This window comes from Equus caballus, chromosome 17, assembly GCF_041296265.1.
Source record: "Equus caballus isolate H_3958 breed thoroughbred chromosome 17, TB-T2T, whole genome shotgun sequence".
NCBI lineage: Eukaryota > Metazoa > Chordata > Mammalia > Perissodactyla > Equidae > Equus > Equus caballus.
The window spans coordinates 39,215,435-39,232,348 of NC_091700.1; the positions used below are offsets into that span (position 1 = coordinate 39,215,435).

The 16,914-nt window shown below is 41.4% G+C and overlaps 2 protein-coding genes across 2 annotated transcripts in view; one reads left to right on the top strand and one right to left on the bottom strand.

Moving 5' to 3' along the window:
• The window catches only part of LOC138918381 (mitochondrial ornithine transporter 1-like), a 139,371-nt gene that overhangs the window by 109,292 nt on the left and 13,165 nt on the right, over nucleotides 1-16,914 (top strand). The window lies entirely within an intron of this gene.
• LOC138918370 (phosphatidylinositol 3,4,5-trisphosphate 3-phosphatase TPTE2-like) overlaps nucleotides 1-16,914 on the bottom strand; it is a 159,338-nt gene that overhangs the window by 99,268 nt on the left and 43,156 nt on the right. Inside the window, exons 16-21 of the mRNA XM_070239622.1 lie at nucleotides 15,246-15,293; nucleotides 14,309-14,362; nucleotides 8,175-8,222; nucleotides 7,238-7,291; nucleotides 1,125-1,172; nucleotides 188-241 (exon numbers count right to left, since the gene is read on the bottom strand). Of these exons, the coding sequence (XP_070095723.1) occupies nucleotides 188-241; nucleotides 1,125-1,172; nucleotides 7,238-7,291; nucleotides 8,175-8,222; nucleotides 14,309-14,362; nucleotides 15,246-15,293 (306 nt within the window). The remainder of the gene's footprint in view (nucleotides 1-187; nucleotides 242-1,124; nucleotides 1,173-7,237; nucleotides 7,292-8,174; nucleotides 8,223-14,308; nucleotides 14,363-15,245; nucleotides 15,294-16,914) is intronic.

Consider the following 16,914-nt stretch of genomic DNA (forward strand, 5'->3'; position numbering starts at 1 on the left):
TTATTTGAAGAAGGATTCTGTGAATCTAAGAATATGATAAACATGACTTAGCTCAGTGGATCCGAAATTTTAGAAAAGATCTTAGAATCATTGTCCAGAATACTCCGCATTCCCATGGATAATGCCGCGTCTGCATTTCACTCATTCTCTCTCTCTCTCTCTCTCTCTCTCTGAGTATATACGTCACCTTTTGTTGGTGGTTCCATCACAGATTACTTCTGTCAGTTCATCGGGGTCATTTCTAAAGAATTAAAAGCATATATGATCAGACTCCTAGTGACTTCATAGAGTTACACTCTTGTTTGCAATTAGTTACAAGTAGTCTTCAAGTGGTAAACTGGTTGAACCCTAAAAACTTATGTGGATGTTAGTTATTTGGAAACTAGTATTTTAATCTTCCCTAGAAATAGGGCTTTCTATAGTTGTAACGAAGATCTTCGGCTGGTCAAAAAGCCTAATGAATGAAGATATTGAAATACAATTCTTCACTACTGAACCTTACTCTCACGTGTAATTGCATCGAGGTTGAATTTAGCTCAAAATTCAACTCCAGGTTGTAGGTACACATTTCCCCAGCTCCTCCTAATTTCCTGATCCTCAACACCCTCCACCACATCCTGACCCTTCATGTATCATGTATGTCTTTTCTGTTCCTCATACAGGGTTCAGATGACTGCAGGTCTGAGGCACGGGCTCCCTCCAGTATGACGGTGGCTTGGCATTCGGGACACCAGCTTTAGATGGTGGCAGAGCTCTGGAGGCTGACGAAAGGAGCCGAGGTCTGTTTAGCTCCATTCTCTTCTGCTGAGAGCTCCACTGCTCCCTCTCCACTGCTACCGTCTCCTTGCTCCAAATAGGATTCTCTCCTCTCCTGGCCCACTCTAGCAGAGTCTTACACACAGGCATTCTGAGAGTTTCCTCAAAGCTTTGGCTACTACTTTCTAAGGCTCACAAACAAACCGTGAGTAAGAAGTCTCCCTCTTCTGACTCCTCCTTCCTTTGGCCACCTAGGCCCAACAGGAAAGAAAGTTACCTACAGAAGCTTATAGTCTCTTATGGAAACCTGTTGTTGCCATCGATGCCCCCCATACCTTTCACCACTCAGATCACTCATGTCAACTCACCCCATCTTGTCACTGTTGCCAGACGACATTCGGGAAGAATCCATAACCCTGCCATAGAGTAAAAACCATGTACAAAAAATAGAGTCAGACATTTTGGAAGATAATCAGGTTCTTTTTCCCAACAGAATTGCAGCACACAAAAAGTAAAGTCACGAGGAAACACGACAGAAACAAAAGCATCCGTTTCAGGGTCCAGCACTGGAACCTCTGACACAGTTTCCGGGTTCTGTATGTGCGTGTGTGCGTGTCTGTGTGTCCCTGTGTGTATCCACTGGAAAGAGAATGAAGGGAACAAGGGAGACATAGCATTCATGATTACACCTCCTTCCTTCTTCACCATTTTGTTTCTCCTTCATGCACTCTGGAATCAATTTGGGAAACGTGAGAGGGATCTGAGTGTGTCGGGATGGGGAGGTGCATCCAAGTAAGAGCTAACACAGAGATATAGATAGAAAGAGAATACACAAGAACAATGAACACACAGTGTCAGGGCCTAGTCCCTGGTTGTTATCTGGTAGGAAAGAAACAAGTAGGAAGGTCAACGATGACCAAATGATGATTAAAAGATTTTCTGACCTGCGTGAAGACCATGCGTTTACAATGATTCTTTTTCTTTTTCTTTTTCTCTACAGTCCTCTCAGAAAACGTTATCTGGTTATATTATCCAAAATCAAGACTTGTCACCTCAAAACTGGCTTGGGTAATCTTTTCTCTATTTATCTTTTTCTTCATCTACAAAATAAGACACTTGCAAAATGCACTTTGAGTCTGTCACCTTCACAGTATCATGCTAATATTCAGCATTGCACAAATATTATTGATTTTTGGACAGCCTGCACTCTTCACCAAATTCTTTCAAATTTCATTAACTCTGTATCTGGCAACAATATACATTAGTACGTATATCTTAAAGTTCAAATACACTTAAAGGTTCTCATCAAAGTAACACACCCTGATAATTTCCAGAGAAATCATGGGTTCCTATCAAGACGCCAAATGGTACGGCATGTTGCATCCTCCTCCCAAAACTTCAGAAGTCTAAGGAACTATGCATTCCCAGAAATAACAAGAGTGACAACCCTGGGAAATGACAGAGGCCTGAAGGCTGTCTCTTAATTGGTGGGTAGCCTGGGGTTAGGGGCAGTGGGTGGCAGCCTTGAGGGGCTCAGTGTGAGGGAAAATTTTAAGGACCGTTCTTGCCTCTCCCCTGAGTTGCTTGGAAGCGATCACTTTCCTTTCTCAGCAGAAACAAGTAGCAACCACCCAGATGTAGCTAGGATAAAATTAGAGTAGCATTAGGTTAGCTGATGAAAGCAGGGAAGGGCTGAACAATCCTTGATCCTTCACTCCTCCACCTCCTCCGTCTCCCAAGCCCCAGGTGACAACCTCAAATGCCTCCTCAAATGCCGCTTTCCCCAAGAGCTCAAAGGTGACAGATCCTGACCACAGGAGTTGAGTGGTCACAGTGTTTCACGGTTTCTGAGACTGTCTGCGCCTGGGGCCATCACCTGCCCTCATATTAAACTTACTTAGAAAAACACACCTTAGGTCCTAGGTCTCAACAAAGGTGACTATATAATACAGCACCCAAGAGAGGACACTTCTGAGAGTGAAAAGGACACACTATTAATAATTATTCTGAGATAACAGCCACAGACTGAGATGGTCCCAAGCAAAACGTTAGCCCTTCTCTAATACAAGATGCCAGACAGAGTAGCCAACAGCCACAAGGAATGAAAGCTCACAAGTCAAAACAATTACATACCTGAGGAGTACAACGACTGAAAAAGAAATACAACAAAGTGAGCAACATAGACCATTTGAAGTAGAACTACTGGAACATACTGGAACATAAGCATGACAAATACACTTAAAGATACAAGGGAAGATGTTAGTAGCACGAAGTGACAATGAGAAAGCATAAGGAAAACCTCATGAGGAAATAGGTGTAAAAGGACGATTGTTAAAGACTTAAGTCATGGGATAAATAGCAGTGTGGATACATGAGAACAGCAAATTATTTAGACATGGAAAATGACATTGAGAAACTCTCCCAGAAAACAGAATAAAACAATAAAGTGAGAGAATATTTGAAAGAACAGCAGTGTGATATGGTGGGTAAAAAAAGACATCTAACATCTGAAATAAATGAAATCCAAGACATCTAAGATGAAAAAAAAAGAAAACAGAGAAGACGAAATATTCAAAAACTAATGAAGATAAATTTCACAAAGTTAAAGAAGGAAGTAAAAAATTATCTGTAAAGGATCCATGGAAATGAAGAGAAAATTCTAAAAGCTTCCAAAAAGAGCAAAGAAAATAAGAACAGACTGACACGATCTCTCTCCAGAGCAAACAGAACACATCTTGTTTGAGAGCACACAAGTGACATTTATGAAAACAGACAACATATTTGGACATAAACAAAGCATTAATAACGTGCACGGGAGCAATATCATATAGATTTTCTCTGACCGTATCGCAACTGCAATAGCTTTTTAAAAGTCAACATAATACCAAAGAAGAAAAAAGTTGAAGGACTGACATGAGCCAATGTCAAAATTCACTATAAAGCTACAGCAATCAAGACAGTGTGGTACTGGTGAAAGAACAGACAAATGGACCAAAGGAGCAGAACAGAGAGCCTAGAAATAGATGCCCGTTAACATACTCCACCGTTCTTTGACAAAGGAGCACAGACCATACAATGGAGCAAAGACAGTCTTATCAACGAATGGTGCTGGAAGAACTGGACATCCACGTGCGAGACAATGAACGTGCACATGGACCTTTACACCTTTACAAAACGGAAATCAAAATGCATTATAGACCCACATGTCAAAAGCAAAACTCTAGAATTCCTAGAAGACAATAACACGGAAGAAAACCGAGATGACCTCTTTAGAAACATGACTTTCTAGATGTGACAGCAAAATCAAGATCATGAAAGGAATAACCGATAAGCTGGACTTCATTAACATTTTAAACTGCTGCTCCACAAGACACAATGTCAAGAGGATAAAATCACAAGCCACAGACTGGGAGAAAATATTTGCAAAAGGCACAGTTGATAAAGGAATAACAAATATACAGATACGCAAAGAAATCTTAAAACTAAACAACAAGAACACGCACAACCAGATTAAAAAATGGGGCAAACAACTTAACAGACATCTGGCCAAAGAAGACATAAAAATGGCAACTAAGAGTACGAGACGATGCTCCACATCATATGGCTCCAGGGAAATGCAAATTGAACAACAATGAGATACCACTACACACCTGTTAGAATAGTCAAAACTATGGAACACTAACAACAGCAATTGCTGACAAGCATGTGGAGCAATGGAGACACTCATTCAGTATGGGTGGCAAGGCAAAACGGAACAGCCACTCTGGAAGGCAGTTTAGGGGTTTCTTACAAAACCAAGCATAACCCTTAACGTACGATCCAGCTTAACATACGCTCCTTGGTATTTACCCAAAGGAGTTCAAAACTTACACGCAGATGAAAACCTGCACACAAATGTTGATAGCAGCTTTACTCGTAATCGCCAAAAAGCGGAAGCAACCAAGATGTCCTGCACCAGATGAACGGATAAACAAACCGTGGTACATCTAGTCAACGGCATATTATTCAGCGCTAAAAAGCAACGAGCTATCAAGCTGTGAAAAGAAACCTTACATGCATGTTACTTTGTGAAAGAAGCCAATCTGAAAAGGTTGCATACTGTATGAGGCCAACTATATGACATTCTGGACGTGGCAAAATTGGGGCGACAGGAAGAGATCGGTGGTTGCCAGGAGTTGGCGGGGAGAAGGATGAATAGGCGGAGCACAAAGGATTTTTAGGGCAGTGAAAATACTCCATCGTTATGAAACTCTAATGACAGATTCATGTCATTCTACTTTTATCCAAACCCATAGAATGTATGACACCAAGAGTGAGTCGCAATGTAAACCATAAATCAGATAATATTCTATTATGGCTTTCATTTTCCAATTCTGGTAATCGTATTATGGTTACGGAAGTGAAAATTTTCTGATTTTGATCACTGTGCTGTGGTTAGGTGTCCCTGAAGGTAGAAAAATAAAACTGAAATATTCAGGAGTAAAGGGTATGTGGTCTGCATTTTCTCTCTAATGATTCAGGAATAGAGCCTAAGTGTGTAGGAAGGTGTGTGTCACGTGTGTGTCTATCAAACATCTTCTGCCTCAACTCACATTAAAATCAGGTCTAGATACAGGTATATTGAGAGAGAGAGCTCTTTCTATGTGTATATCTATATCTAAACGTATTTTCTTTCTCTCTCTCTCTTTCTATATATATCTATAGATCGATAAATAGATAGATAGATAGATTTATGTCTATATACCTACATACCCATATGATGGGAGTAACAAAGGAAATGTGACAAAATGTTAACAATTGGAAAAGTAAGTAAAGGGTATACTGGAGCTTTTGGAACCATTTGCGAGAAATTTCTGTATGTGTTGGAATATTGTTCAGTCTTAAAAAGAAATGAAATTCGGACACACGCTGCAACATGGATTGACTTTGAGGGCATTGTGCTAAATGAAATAACTAGTCACAAGAAGACAAATTTTGCATGATTCCACTGACATGACATACCTAGAGTAGTCAAACTCACAGAGACAGAAGGTAGAATGGTGGTTGCCAAGAGCTTGGGAAAGGGGCAACGGGGAGAGTAGTTTAATGTGTACAGAGTTTCAGTTTTGCAAGACGAGAAGAGTTCTGCAGGTTGGCTGCACAACAATATGAAGGTACCTAACGCTACAGAATGGCACACTTAAAAATGCTGAAGATGATCTATTTTAGGTTACATGCATTTACCACAATTTAGAAATCTGCGTAAGTTTCGAATTCTTACAATGGAAAAAGTGTTTCAAAAATAGCTCTCCTGGTGCTTGTTCTGGTGAAAATGAGATTGGGGAAAAAAGGAGATAGTACAAAAAAGCTGACGTTGCAAAACCAAAAATTTTCTGTCTCAACTCATCCTACATTCAACCTATTCTCCCAAGGAAACTTGAAAGTGCATTTAGAACAATGCCCCTTATTGAGTCTATGTCTTGATTTGCTCTGTCAACCTCCTGACTAAAGACTCAAAGGGCTATCTTCACTGGGTCTCTCCACACTCTGTCTGGAGTCGGCTCCCTGTTTTGTGGTCAGCTCTCACTCTTCTCAGCATTCACGTGGGAGAGGGAACATCGAGCTGCACAGACTCTCCAGCCCTTAAAAGCCCATATAGCGGCAGAGACAACATACCCTCTCCTCATCCCAGACATCACCCCTAAAGATGTCCACATACCTGGGAATGCACAGTCTAGGAGTGCATCTCTAGAAGAGCCTACCTCTCTAGAAAGCTACATTTGGTAGGTCTACGGTTCACGATTGGAGTTTGTATTGTTTGTAGAGCCTCAAGCATGACCCCTCATTGCCTTGCCAGTGCTACTAGGATTGAGCCAAAACCATTCAGCAGAGCCTACAATGCCCTTCAAAACCTGGCCCTGCCAGCCCTCATCCTTGTGGCGCACCTCTCTCCCCTCAATCCTGTTCTCCAGTCCTGACCTCCTTTTATTTCCTCCCAAGAGCCATATGCCTTCCAACACTGCTCAATGACGTCAGAAAAAGAAGTGAGAGGTATAAGGACTGGACAGGAAAAATGAAAATTATCGCTGTGTTCAGATGACATGACTAAGTACCCGGAAAATTTTTGTTCCATCTAATAAGCACTTAAATGGTATTTATTACGTGCCAGACATCGTCCTAAGTGTTTAACACTTATTTGGTCCTCATAACAAATCATCACGGAGCCTGGAGAGTTGTTCTATGTTAACGTAAACACCAAGAAATGCAACAACCTGTCATTTGAGATTTCCTACATGGGACAGTGATGTGACCAACTTATTTGAAGAAGGATTCTGTGAATCTAAGAATATGATAAACATGACTTAGCTCAGTGGATCCGAAATTTTAGAAAAGATCTTAGAATCATTGTCCAGAATACTCCGCATTCCCATGGATAATGCCGCGTCTGCATTTCACTCATTCTCTCTCTCTCTCTCTCTCTCTCTCTGAGTATATACGTCACCTTTTGTTGGTGGTTCCATCACAGATTACTTCTGTCAGTTCATCGGGGTCATTTCTAAAGAATTAAAAGCATATATGATCAGACTCCTAGTGACTTCATAGAGTTACACTCTTGTTTGCAATTAGTTACAAGTAGTCTTCAAGTGGTAAACTGGTTGAACCCTAAAAACTTATGTGGATGTTAGTTATTTGGAAACTAGTATTTTAATCTTCCCTAGAAATAGGGCTTTCTATAGTTGTAACGAAGATCTTCGGCCGGTCAAAAAGCCTAATGAATGAAGATATTGAAATACAATTCTTCACTACTGAACCTTACTCTCACGTGTAATTGCATCGAGGTTGAATTTAGCTCAAAATTCAACTCCAGGTTGTAGGTACACATTTCCCCAGCTCCTCCTAATTTCCTGATCCTCAACACCCTCCACCACATCCTGACCCTTCATGTATCATGTATGTCTTTTCTGTTCCTCATACAGGGTTCAGATGACTGCAGGTCTGAGGCACGGGCTCCCTCCAGTATGACGGTGGCTTGGCATTCGGGACACCAGCTTTAGATGGTGGCAGAGCTCTGGAGGCTGACGAAAGGAGCCGAGGTCTGTTTAGCTCCATTCTCTTCTGCTGAGAGCTCCACTGCTCCCTCTCCACTGCTACCGTCTCCTTGCTCCAAATAGGATTCTCTCCTCTCCTGGCCCACTCTAGCAGAGTCTTACACACAGGCATTCTGAGAGTTTCCTCAAAGCTTTGGCTACTACTTTCTAAGGCTCACAAACAAACCGTGAGTAAGAAGTCTCCCTCTTCTGACTCCTCCTTCCTTTGGCCACCTAGGCCCAACAGGAAAGAAAGTTACCTACAGAAGCTTATAGTCTCTTATGGAAACCTGTTGTTGCCATCGATGCCCCCCATACCTTTCACCACTCAGATCACTCATGTCAACTCACCCCATCTTGTCACTGTTGCCAGACGACATTCGGGAAGAATCCATAACCCTGCCATAGAGTAAAAACCATGTACAAAAAATAGAGTCAGACATTTTGGAAGATAATCAGGTTCTTTTTCCCAACAGAATTGCAGCACACAAAAAGTAAAGTCACGAGGAAACACGACAGAAACAAAAGCATCCGTTTCAGGGTCCAGCACTGGAACCTCTGACACAGTTTCCGGGTTCTGTATGTGCGTGTGTGCGTGTCTGTGTGTCCCTGTGTGTATCCACTGGAAAGAGAATGAAGGGAACAAGGGAGACATAGCATTCATGATTACACCTCCTTCCTTCTTCACCATTTTGTTTCTCCTTCATGCACTCTGGAATCAATTTGGGAAACGTGAGAGGGATCTGAGTGTGTCGGGATGGGGAGGTGCATCCAAGTAAGAGCTAACACAGAGATATAGATAGAAAGAGAATACACAAGAACAATGAACACACAGTGTCAGGGCCTAGTCCCTGGTTGTTATCTGGTAGGAAAGAAACAAGTAGGAAGGTCAACGATGACCAAATGATGATTAAAAGATTTTCTGACCTGCGTGAAGACCATGCGTTTACAATGATTCTTTTTCTTTTTCTTTTTCTCTACAGTCCTCTCAGAAAACGTTATCTGGTTATATTATCCAAAATCAAGACTTGTCACCTCAAAACTGGCTTGGGTAATCTTTTCTCTATTTATCTTTTTCTTCATCTACAAAATAAGACACTTGCAAAATGCACTTTGAGTCTGTCACCTTCACAGTATCATGCTAATATTCAGCATTGCACAAATATTATTGATTTTTGGACAGCCTGCACTCTTCACCAAATTCTTTCAAATTTCATTAACTCTGTATCTGGCAACAATATACATTAGTACGTATATCTTAAAGTTCAAATACACTTAAAGGTTCTCATCAAAGTAACACACCCTGATAATTTCCAGAGAAATCATGGGTTCCTATCAAGACGCCAAATGGTACGGCATGTTGCATCCTCCTCCCAAAACTTCAGAAGTCTAAGGAACTATGCATTCCCAGAAATAACAAGAGTGACAACCCTGGGAAATGACAGAGGCCTGAAGGCTGTCTCTTAATTGGTGGGTAGCCTGGGGTTAGGGGCAGTGGGTGGCAGCCTTGAGGGGCTCAGTGTGAGGGAAAATTTTAAGGACCGTTCTTGCCTCTCCCCTGAGTTGCTTGGAAGCGATCACTTTCCTTTCTCAGCAGAAACAAGTAGCAACCACCCAGATGTAGCTAGGATAAAATTAGAGTAGCATTAGGTTAGCTGATGAAAGCAGGGAAGGGCTGAACAATCCTTGATCCTTCACTCCTCCACCTCCTCCGTCTCCCAAGCCCCAGGTGACAACCTCAAATGCCTCCTCAAATGCCGCTTTCCCCAAGAGCTCAAAGGTGACAGATCCTGACCACAGGAGTTGAGTGGTCACAGTGTTTCACGGTTTCTGAGACTGTCTGCGCCTGGGGCCATCACCTGCCCTCATATTAAACTTACTTAGAAAAACACACCTTAGGTCCTAGGTCTCAACAAAGGTGACTATATAATACAGCACCCAAGAGAGGACACTTCTGAGAGTGAAAAGGACACACTATTAATAATTATTCTGAGATAACAGCCACAGACTGAGATGGTCCCAAGCAAAACGTTAGCCCTTCTCTAATACAAGATGCCAGACAGAGTAGCCAACAGCCACAAGGAATGAAAGCTCACAAGTCAAAACAATTACATACCTGAGGAGTACAACGACTGAAAAAGAAATACAACAAAGTGAGCAACATAGACCATTTGAAGTAGAACTACTGGAACATACTGGAACATAAGCATGACAAATACACTTAAAGATACAAGGGAAGATGTTAGTAGCACGAAGTGACAATGAGAAAGCATAAGGAAAACCTCATGAGGAAATAGGTGTAAAAGGACGATTGTTAAAGACTTAAGTCATGGGATAAATAGCAGTGTGGATACATGAGAACAGCAAATTATTTAGACATGGAAAATGACATTGAGAAACTCTCCCAGGAAACAGAATAAAACAATAAAGTGAGAGAATATTTAAAAGAACAGCAGTGTGATATGGTGGGTAAAAAAAGACATCTAACATCTGAAATAAATGAAATCCAAGACAACTAAGATGAAAAAAAAAGAAAACAGAGAAGAGGTAATATTCAAAAACTAATGAAGATAAATTTCACAAAGTTAAAGAAGGAAGTAAAAAATTATCTGTAAAGGATCCATGGAAATGAAGAGAAAATTCTAAAAGCTTCCAAAAAGAGCAAAGAAAATAAGAACAGACTGACACGATCTCTCTCTAGAGCAAACAGAACACATCTTGTTTGAGAGCACACAAGTGACATTTATGAAAACAGACAACATATTTGGACATAAACAAAGCATTAAAAACGTGCACGGGAGCAATATCATATAGATTTTCTCTGACCGTATCGCAACTGCAACAGCTTTTTAAAAGTCAACATAATATCAAAGAAGAAAAAAGTTGAAGGACTGACATGAGCCAATGTCAAAATTCACTATAAAGCTACAGCAATCAAGACAGTGTGGTACTGGTGAAAGAACAGACAAATGGACCAAAGGAGCAGAACAGAGAGCCTAGAAATAGATGCCCGTTAACATACTCCACCGTTCTTTGACAAAGGAGCACAGACCATACAATGGAGCAAAGACAGTCTTATCAACGAATGGTGCTGGAAGAACTGGACATCCACGTGCGAGACAGTGAACGTGCACATGGCCCTTTACACCTTTACAAAACGGAAATCAAAATGCATTATAGACCCACATGTCAAAAGCAAAACTCTAGAATTCCTAGAAGACAGTAACACGGAAGAAAACCGAGATGACCTCTTTAGAAACATGACTTTCTAGATGTGACAGCAAAATCAAGATCATGAAAGGAATAACTGATAAGCTGGATTTCATTAACATTTTAAACTGCTGCTCCACAAGACACAATGTCAAGAGGATAAAATCACAAGCCACAGACTGGGAGAAAATATTTGCAAAAGGCACAGTTGATAAAGGAATAACAAATATACAAATACGCAAAGAAATCTTAAAACTAAACAACAAGAACACACACAACCAGATTAAAAAATGGGGCAAACAACTTAACAGACATCTGGCCAAAGAAGACATAAAAATGGCAACTAAGAGTATGAGACGATGCTCCACATCATATGGCTCCAGGGAAATGCAAATTGAACAACAATGAGATACCACTACACACCTGTTAGAATAGTCAAAATATGGAACACTAACAACAGCAATTGCTGACAAGCATGTGGAGCATTGGAGACACTCATTCAGTATGGGTGGCAAGGCAAAACGGAACAGCCACTCTGGAAGGCAGTTTAGGGGTTTCTTACAAAACCAAGCATAACCCTTAACGTACGATCCAGCTTAACATACGCTCCTTAGTATTTACCCAAAGGAGTTCAAAACTTACACGCAGATGAAAACCTGCACACAAATGTTGATAGCAGCTTTACTCGTAATCGCCAAAAAGCGGAAGCAACCAAGATGTCCTGCACCAGATGAACGGATAAACAAACCGTGGTACATCTAGTCAACGGCATATTATTCAGCGCTAAAAAGCATCGAGCTATCAAGCTGTGAAAAGAAACCTTACATGCATGTTACTTTGTGAAAGAAGCCAATCTGAAAAGGTTGCATACTGTATGAGGCCAACTATATGACATTCTGGACGTGGCAAAATTGGGGCGACAGGAAGAGATCGGTGGTTGCCAGGAGTTGGCGGGGAGAAGGATGAATAGGCGGAGCACAAAGGATTTTTAGGGCAGTGAAAATACTCCATCGTTATGAAACTCTAATGACGGATTCATGTCATTCTACTTTTATCCAAACCCATAGAATGTATGACACCAAGAGTGAGTCGCAATGTAAACCATAAATCAGATAATATTCTATTATGGCTTTCATTTTCCAATTCTGGTAATCGTATTATGGTTACGGAAGTGAAAATTTTCTGATTTTGATCACTGTGCTGTGGTTAGGTGTCCCTGAAGGTAGAAAAATAAAACTGAAATATTCAGGAGTAAAGGGTATGTGGTCTGCATTTTCTCTCTAATGATTCAGGAATAGAGCCTAAGTGTGTAGGAAGGTGTGTGTCACGTGTGTGTCTATCAAACATCTTCTGCCTCAACTCACATTAAAATCAGGTCTAGATACAGGTATATTGAGAGAGAGAGCTCTTTCTATGTGTATATCTATATCTAAACGTATTTTCTTTCTCTCTCTCTCTTTCTATATATCTATAGATAGATAGATAGATAGATAGATTTATGTCTATATACCTACATATCCATATGATGGGAGTAACAAAGGAAATGTGACAAAATGTTAACAATTGGAAAAGTAAGTAAAGGGTATACTGGAGCTTTTGGAACCATTTGCGAGAAATTTCTGTATGTGTTGGAATATTGTTCAGTCTTAAAAAGAAATGAAATTCGGACACACGCTGCAACATGGATTGACTTTGAGGGCATTGTGCTAAATGAAATAACTAGTCACAAGAAGACAAATTTTGCATGATTCCACTGACATGACATACCTAGAGTAGTCAAACTCACAGAGACAGAAGGTAGAATGGTGGTTGCCAAGAGCTTGGGAAAGGGGCAACGGGGAGAGTAGTTTAATGTGTACAGAGTTTCAGTTTTGCAAGACGAGAAGAGTTCTGCAGGTTGGCTGCACAACAATATGAAGGTACCTAACGCTACAGAATGGCACACTTAAAAATGCTGAAGATGATCTATTTTAGGTTACATGCATTTACCACAATTTAGAAATCTGCATAAGTTTCGAATTCTTACAATGGAAAAAGTGTTTCAAAAATAGCTCTCCTGGTGCTTGTTCTGGTGAAAATGAGATTGGGGAAAAAAGGAGATAGTACAAAAAAGCTGACGTTGCAAAACCAAAAATTTTCTGTCTCAACTCATCCTACTTTCAACCTATTCTCCCAAGGAAACTTGAAAGTGCATTTAGAACAATGCCCCTTATTGAGTCTATGTCTTGATTTGCTCTGTCAACCTCCTGACTAAAGACTCAAAGGGCTATCTTCACTGTGTCTCTCCAAACTCTGTCTGGAGTCGGCTCCCTGTTTTGTGGTCAGCTCTCACTCTTCTCAGCATTCACGTGGGAGAGGGAACATCGAGCTGCACAGACTCTCCAGCCCTTAAAAGCCCATATAGCGGCAGAGACAACATACCCTCTCCTCATCCCAGACATCACCCCTAAAGATGTCCACATACCTGGGAATGCACAGTCTAGGAGTGCATCTCTAGAAGAGCCTACCTCTCTAGAAAGCTACAGTTGGTACGTCTACGGTTCATGATTGGAGTTTGTATTGTTTGCAGAGCCTCAAGCATGACCCCTCATTGCCTTGCCAGTGCTACTAGGATTGAGCCAAAACCATTCAGCAGAGCCTACAATGCCCTTCAAAATCTGGCCCTGCCAGCCCTCATCCTTGTGGAGCACCTCTCTCCCCTCAATCCTGTTCTCCAGTCCTGACCTCCTTTTATTTCCTCCCAAGAGCCATATGCCTTCCAACACTGCTCAATGACGTCAGAAAAAGAAGTGAGAGGTATAAGGACTGGACAGGAAAAATGAAAATTATCGCTGTGTTCAGATGACATGACTAAGTACCCGGAAAATTTTTGTTCCATCTAATAAGCACTTAAATGGTATTTATTACGTGCCAGACATCGTCCTAAGTGTTTAACACTTATTTGGTCCTCATAACAAATCATCACGGAGCCTGGAGAGTTGTTCTATGTTAACGTAAACACCAAGAAATGCAACAACCTGTCATTTGAGATTTCCTACATGGGACAGTGATGTGACCCACTTATTTGAACAAGGATTCTGTGAATCTAAGAATATGATAAACATGACTAACATCTAAGAATATGATAAACATGACTTAGCTCAGTGGATCCGAAATTTTAGAAAAGATCTTAGAATCATTGTCCAGAATACTCCGCATTCCCATGGATAATGCCGCGTCTGCATTTCACTCATTCTCTCTCTCTCTCTCTCTCTCTCTCTGAGTATATACGTCACCTTTTGTTGGTGGTTCCATCACAGACTACTTCTGTCAGTTCATCGGGGTCATTTCTAAAGAATTAAAAGCATATATGATCAGACTCCTAGTGACTTCATAGAGTTACACTCTTGTTTGCAATTAGTTACAAGTAGTCTTCAAGTGGTAAACTGGTTGAACCCTAAAAACTTATGTGGATGTTAGTTATTTGGAAACTAGTATTTTAATCTTCCCTAGAAATAGGGCTTTCTATAGTTGTAACGAAGATCTTCGGCCGGTCAAAAAGCCTAATGAATGAAGATATTGAAATACAATTCTTCACTACTGAACCTTACTCTCACGTGTAATTGCATCGAGGTTGAATTTAGCTCAAAATTCAACTCCAGGTTGTAGGTACACATTTCCCCAGCTCCTCCTAATTTCCTGATCCTCAACACCCTCCACCACATCCTGACCCTTCATGTATCATGTATGTCTTTTCTGTTCCTCATACAGGGTTCAGATGACTGCAGGTCTGAGGCACGGGCTCCCTCCAGTATGACGGTGGCTTGGCATTCGGGACACCAGCTTTAGATGGTGGCAGAGCTCTGGAGGCTGACGAAAGGAGCCGAGGTCTGTTTAGCTCCATTCTCTTCTGCTGAGAGCTCCACTGCTCCCTCTCCACTGCTACCGTCTCCTTGCTCCAAATAGGATTCTCTCCTCTCCTGGCCCACTCTAGCAGAGTCTTACACACAGGCATTCTGAGAGTTTCCTCAAAGCTTTGGCTACTACTTTCTAAGGCTCACAAACAAACCGTGAGTAAGAAGTCTCCCTCTTCTGACTCCTCCTTCCTTTGGCCACCTAGGCCCAACAGGAAAGAAAGTTACCTACAGAAGCTTATAGTCTCTTATGGAAACCTGTTGTTGCCATCGATGCCCCCCATACCTTTCACCACTCAGATCACTCATGTCAACTCACCCCATCTTGTCACTGTTGCCAGACGACATTCGGGAAGAATCCATAACCCTGCCATAGAGTAAAAACCATGTACAAAAAATAGAGTCAGACATTTTGGAAGATAATCAGGTTCTTTTTCCCAACAGAATTGCAGCACACAAAAAGTAAAGTCACGAGGAAACACGACAGAAACAAAAGCATCCGTTTCAGGGTCCAGCACTGGAACCTCTGACACAGTTTCCGGGTTCTGTATGTGCGTGTGTGCGTGTCTGTGTGTCCCTGTGTGTATCCACTGGAAAGAGAATGAAGGGAACAAGGGAGACATAGCATTCATGATTACACCTCCTTCCTTCTTCACCATTTTGTTTCTCCTTCATGCACTCTGGAATCAATTTGGGAAACGTGAGAGGGATCTGAGTGTGTCGGGATGGGGAGGTGCATCCAAGTAAGAGCTAACACAGAGATATAGATAGAAAGAGAATACACAAGAACAATGAACACACAGTGTCAGGGCCTAGTCCCTGGTTGTTATCTGGTAGGAAAGAAACAAGTAGGAAGGTCAACGATGACCAAATGATGATTAAAAGATTTTCTGACCTGCGTGAAGACCATGCGTTTACAATGATTCTTTTTCTTTTTCTTTATCTCTACAGTCCTCTCAGAAAACGTTATCTGGTTATATTATCCAAAATCAAGACTTTTCACCTCAAAACTGGCTTGGGTAATCTTTTCTCTATTTATCTTTTTCTTCATCTACAAAATAAGACACTTGCAAAATGCACTTTGAGTCTGTCACCTTCACAGTATCATGCTAATATTCAGCATTGCACAAATATTATTGATTTTTGGACAGCCTGCACTCTTCACCAAATTCTTTCAAATTTCATTAACTCTGTATCTGGCAACAATATACATTAGTACGTATATCTTAAAGTTCAAATACACTTAAAGGTTCTCATCAAAGTAACACACCCTGATAATTTCCAGAGAAATCATGGGTTCCTATCAAGACGCCAAATGGTACGGCATGTTGCATCCTCCTCCCAAAACTTCAGAAGTCTAAGGAACTATGCATTCCCAGAAATAACAAGAGTGACAACCCTGGGAAATGACAGAGGCCTGAAGGCTGTCTCTTAATTGGTGGGTAGCCTGGGGTTAGGGGCAGTGGGTGGCAGCCTTGAGGGGCTCAGTGTGAGGGAAAATTTTAAGGACCGTTCTTGCCTCTCCCCTGAGTTGCTTGGAAGCGATCACTTTCCTTTCTCAGCAGAAACAAGTAGCAACCACCCAGATGTAGCTAGGATAAAATTAGAGTAGCATTAGGTTAGCTGATGAAAGCAGGGAAGGGCTGAACAATCCTTGATCCTTCACTCCTCCACCTCCTCCGTCTCCCAAGCCCCAGGTGACAACCTCAAATGCCTCCTCAAATGCCGCTTTCCCCAAGAGCTCAAAGGTGACAGATCCTGACCACAGGAGTTGAGTGGTCACAGTGTTTCACGGTTTCTGAGACTGTCTGCGCCTGGGGCCATCACCTGCCCTCATATTAAACTTACTTAGAAAAACACACCTTAGGTCCTAGGTCTCAACAAAGGTGACTATATAATACAGCACCCAAGAGAGGACACTTCTGAGAGTGAAAAGGACACACTATTAATAATTATTCTGAGATAACAGCCACAGACTGAGATGGTCC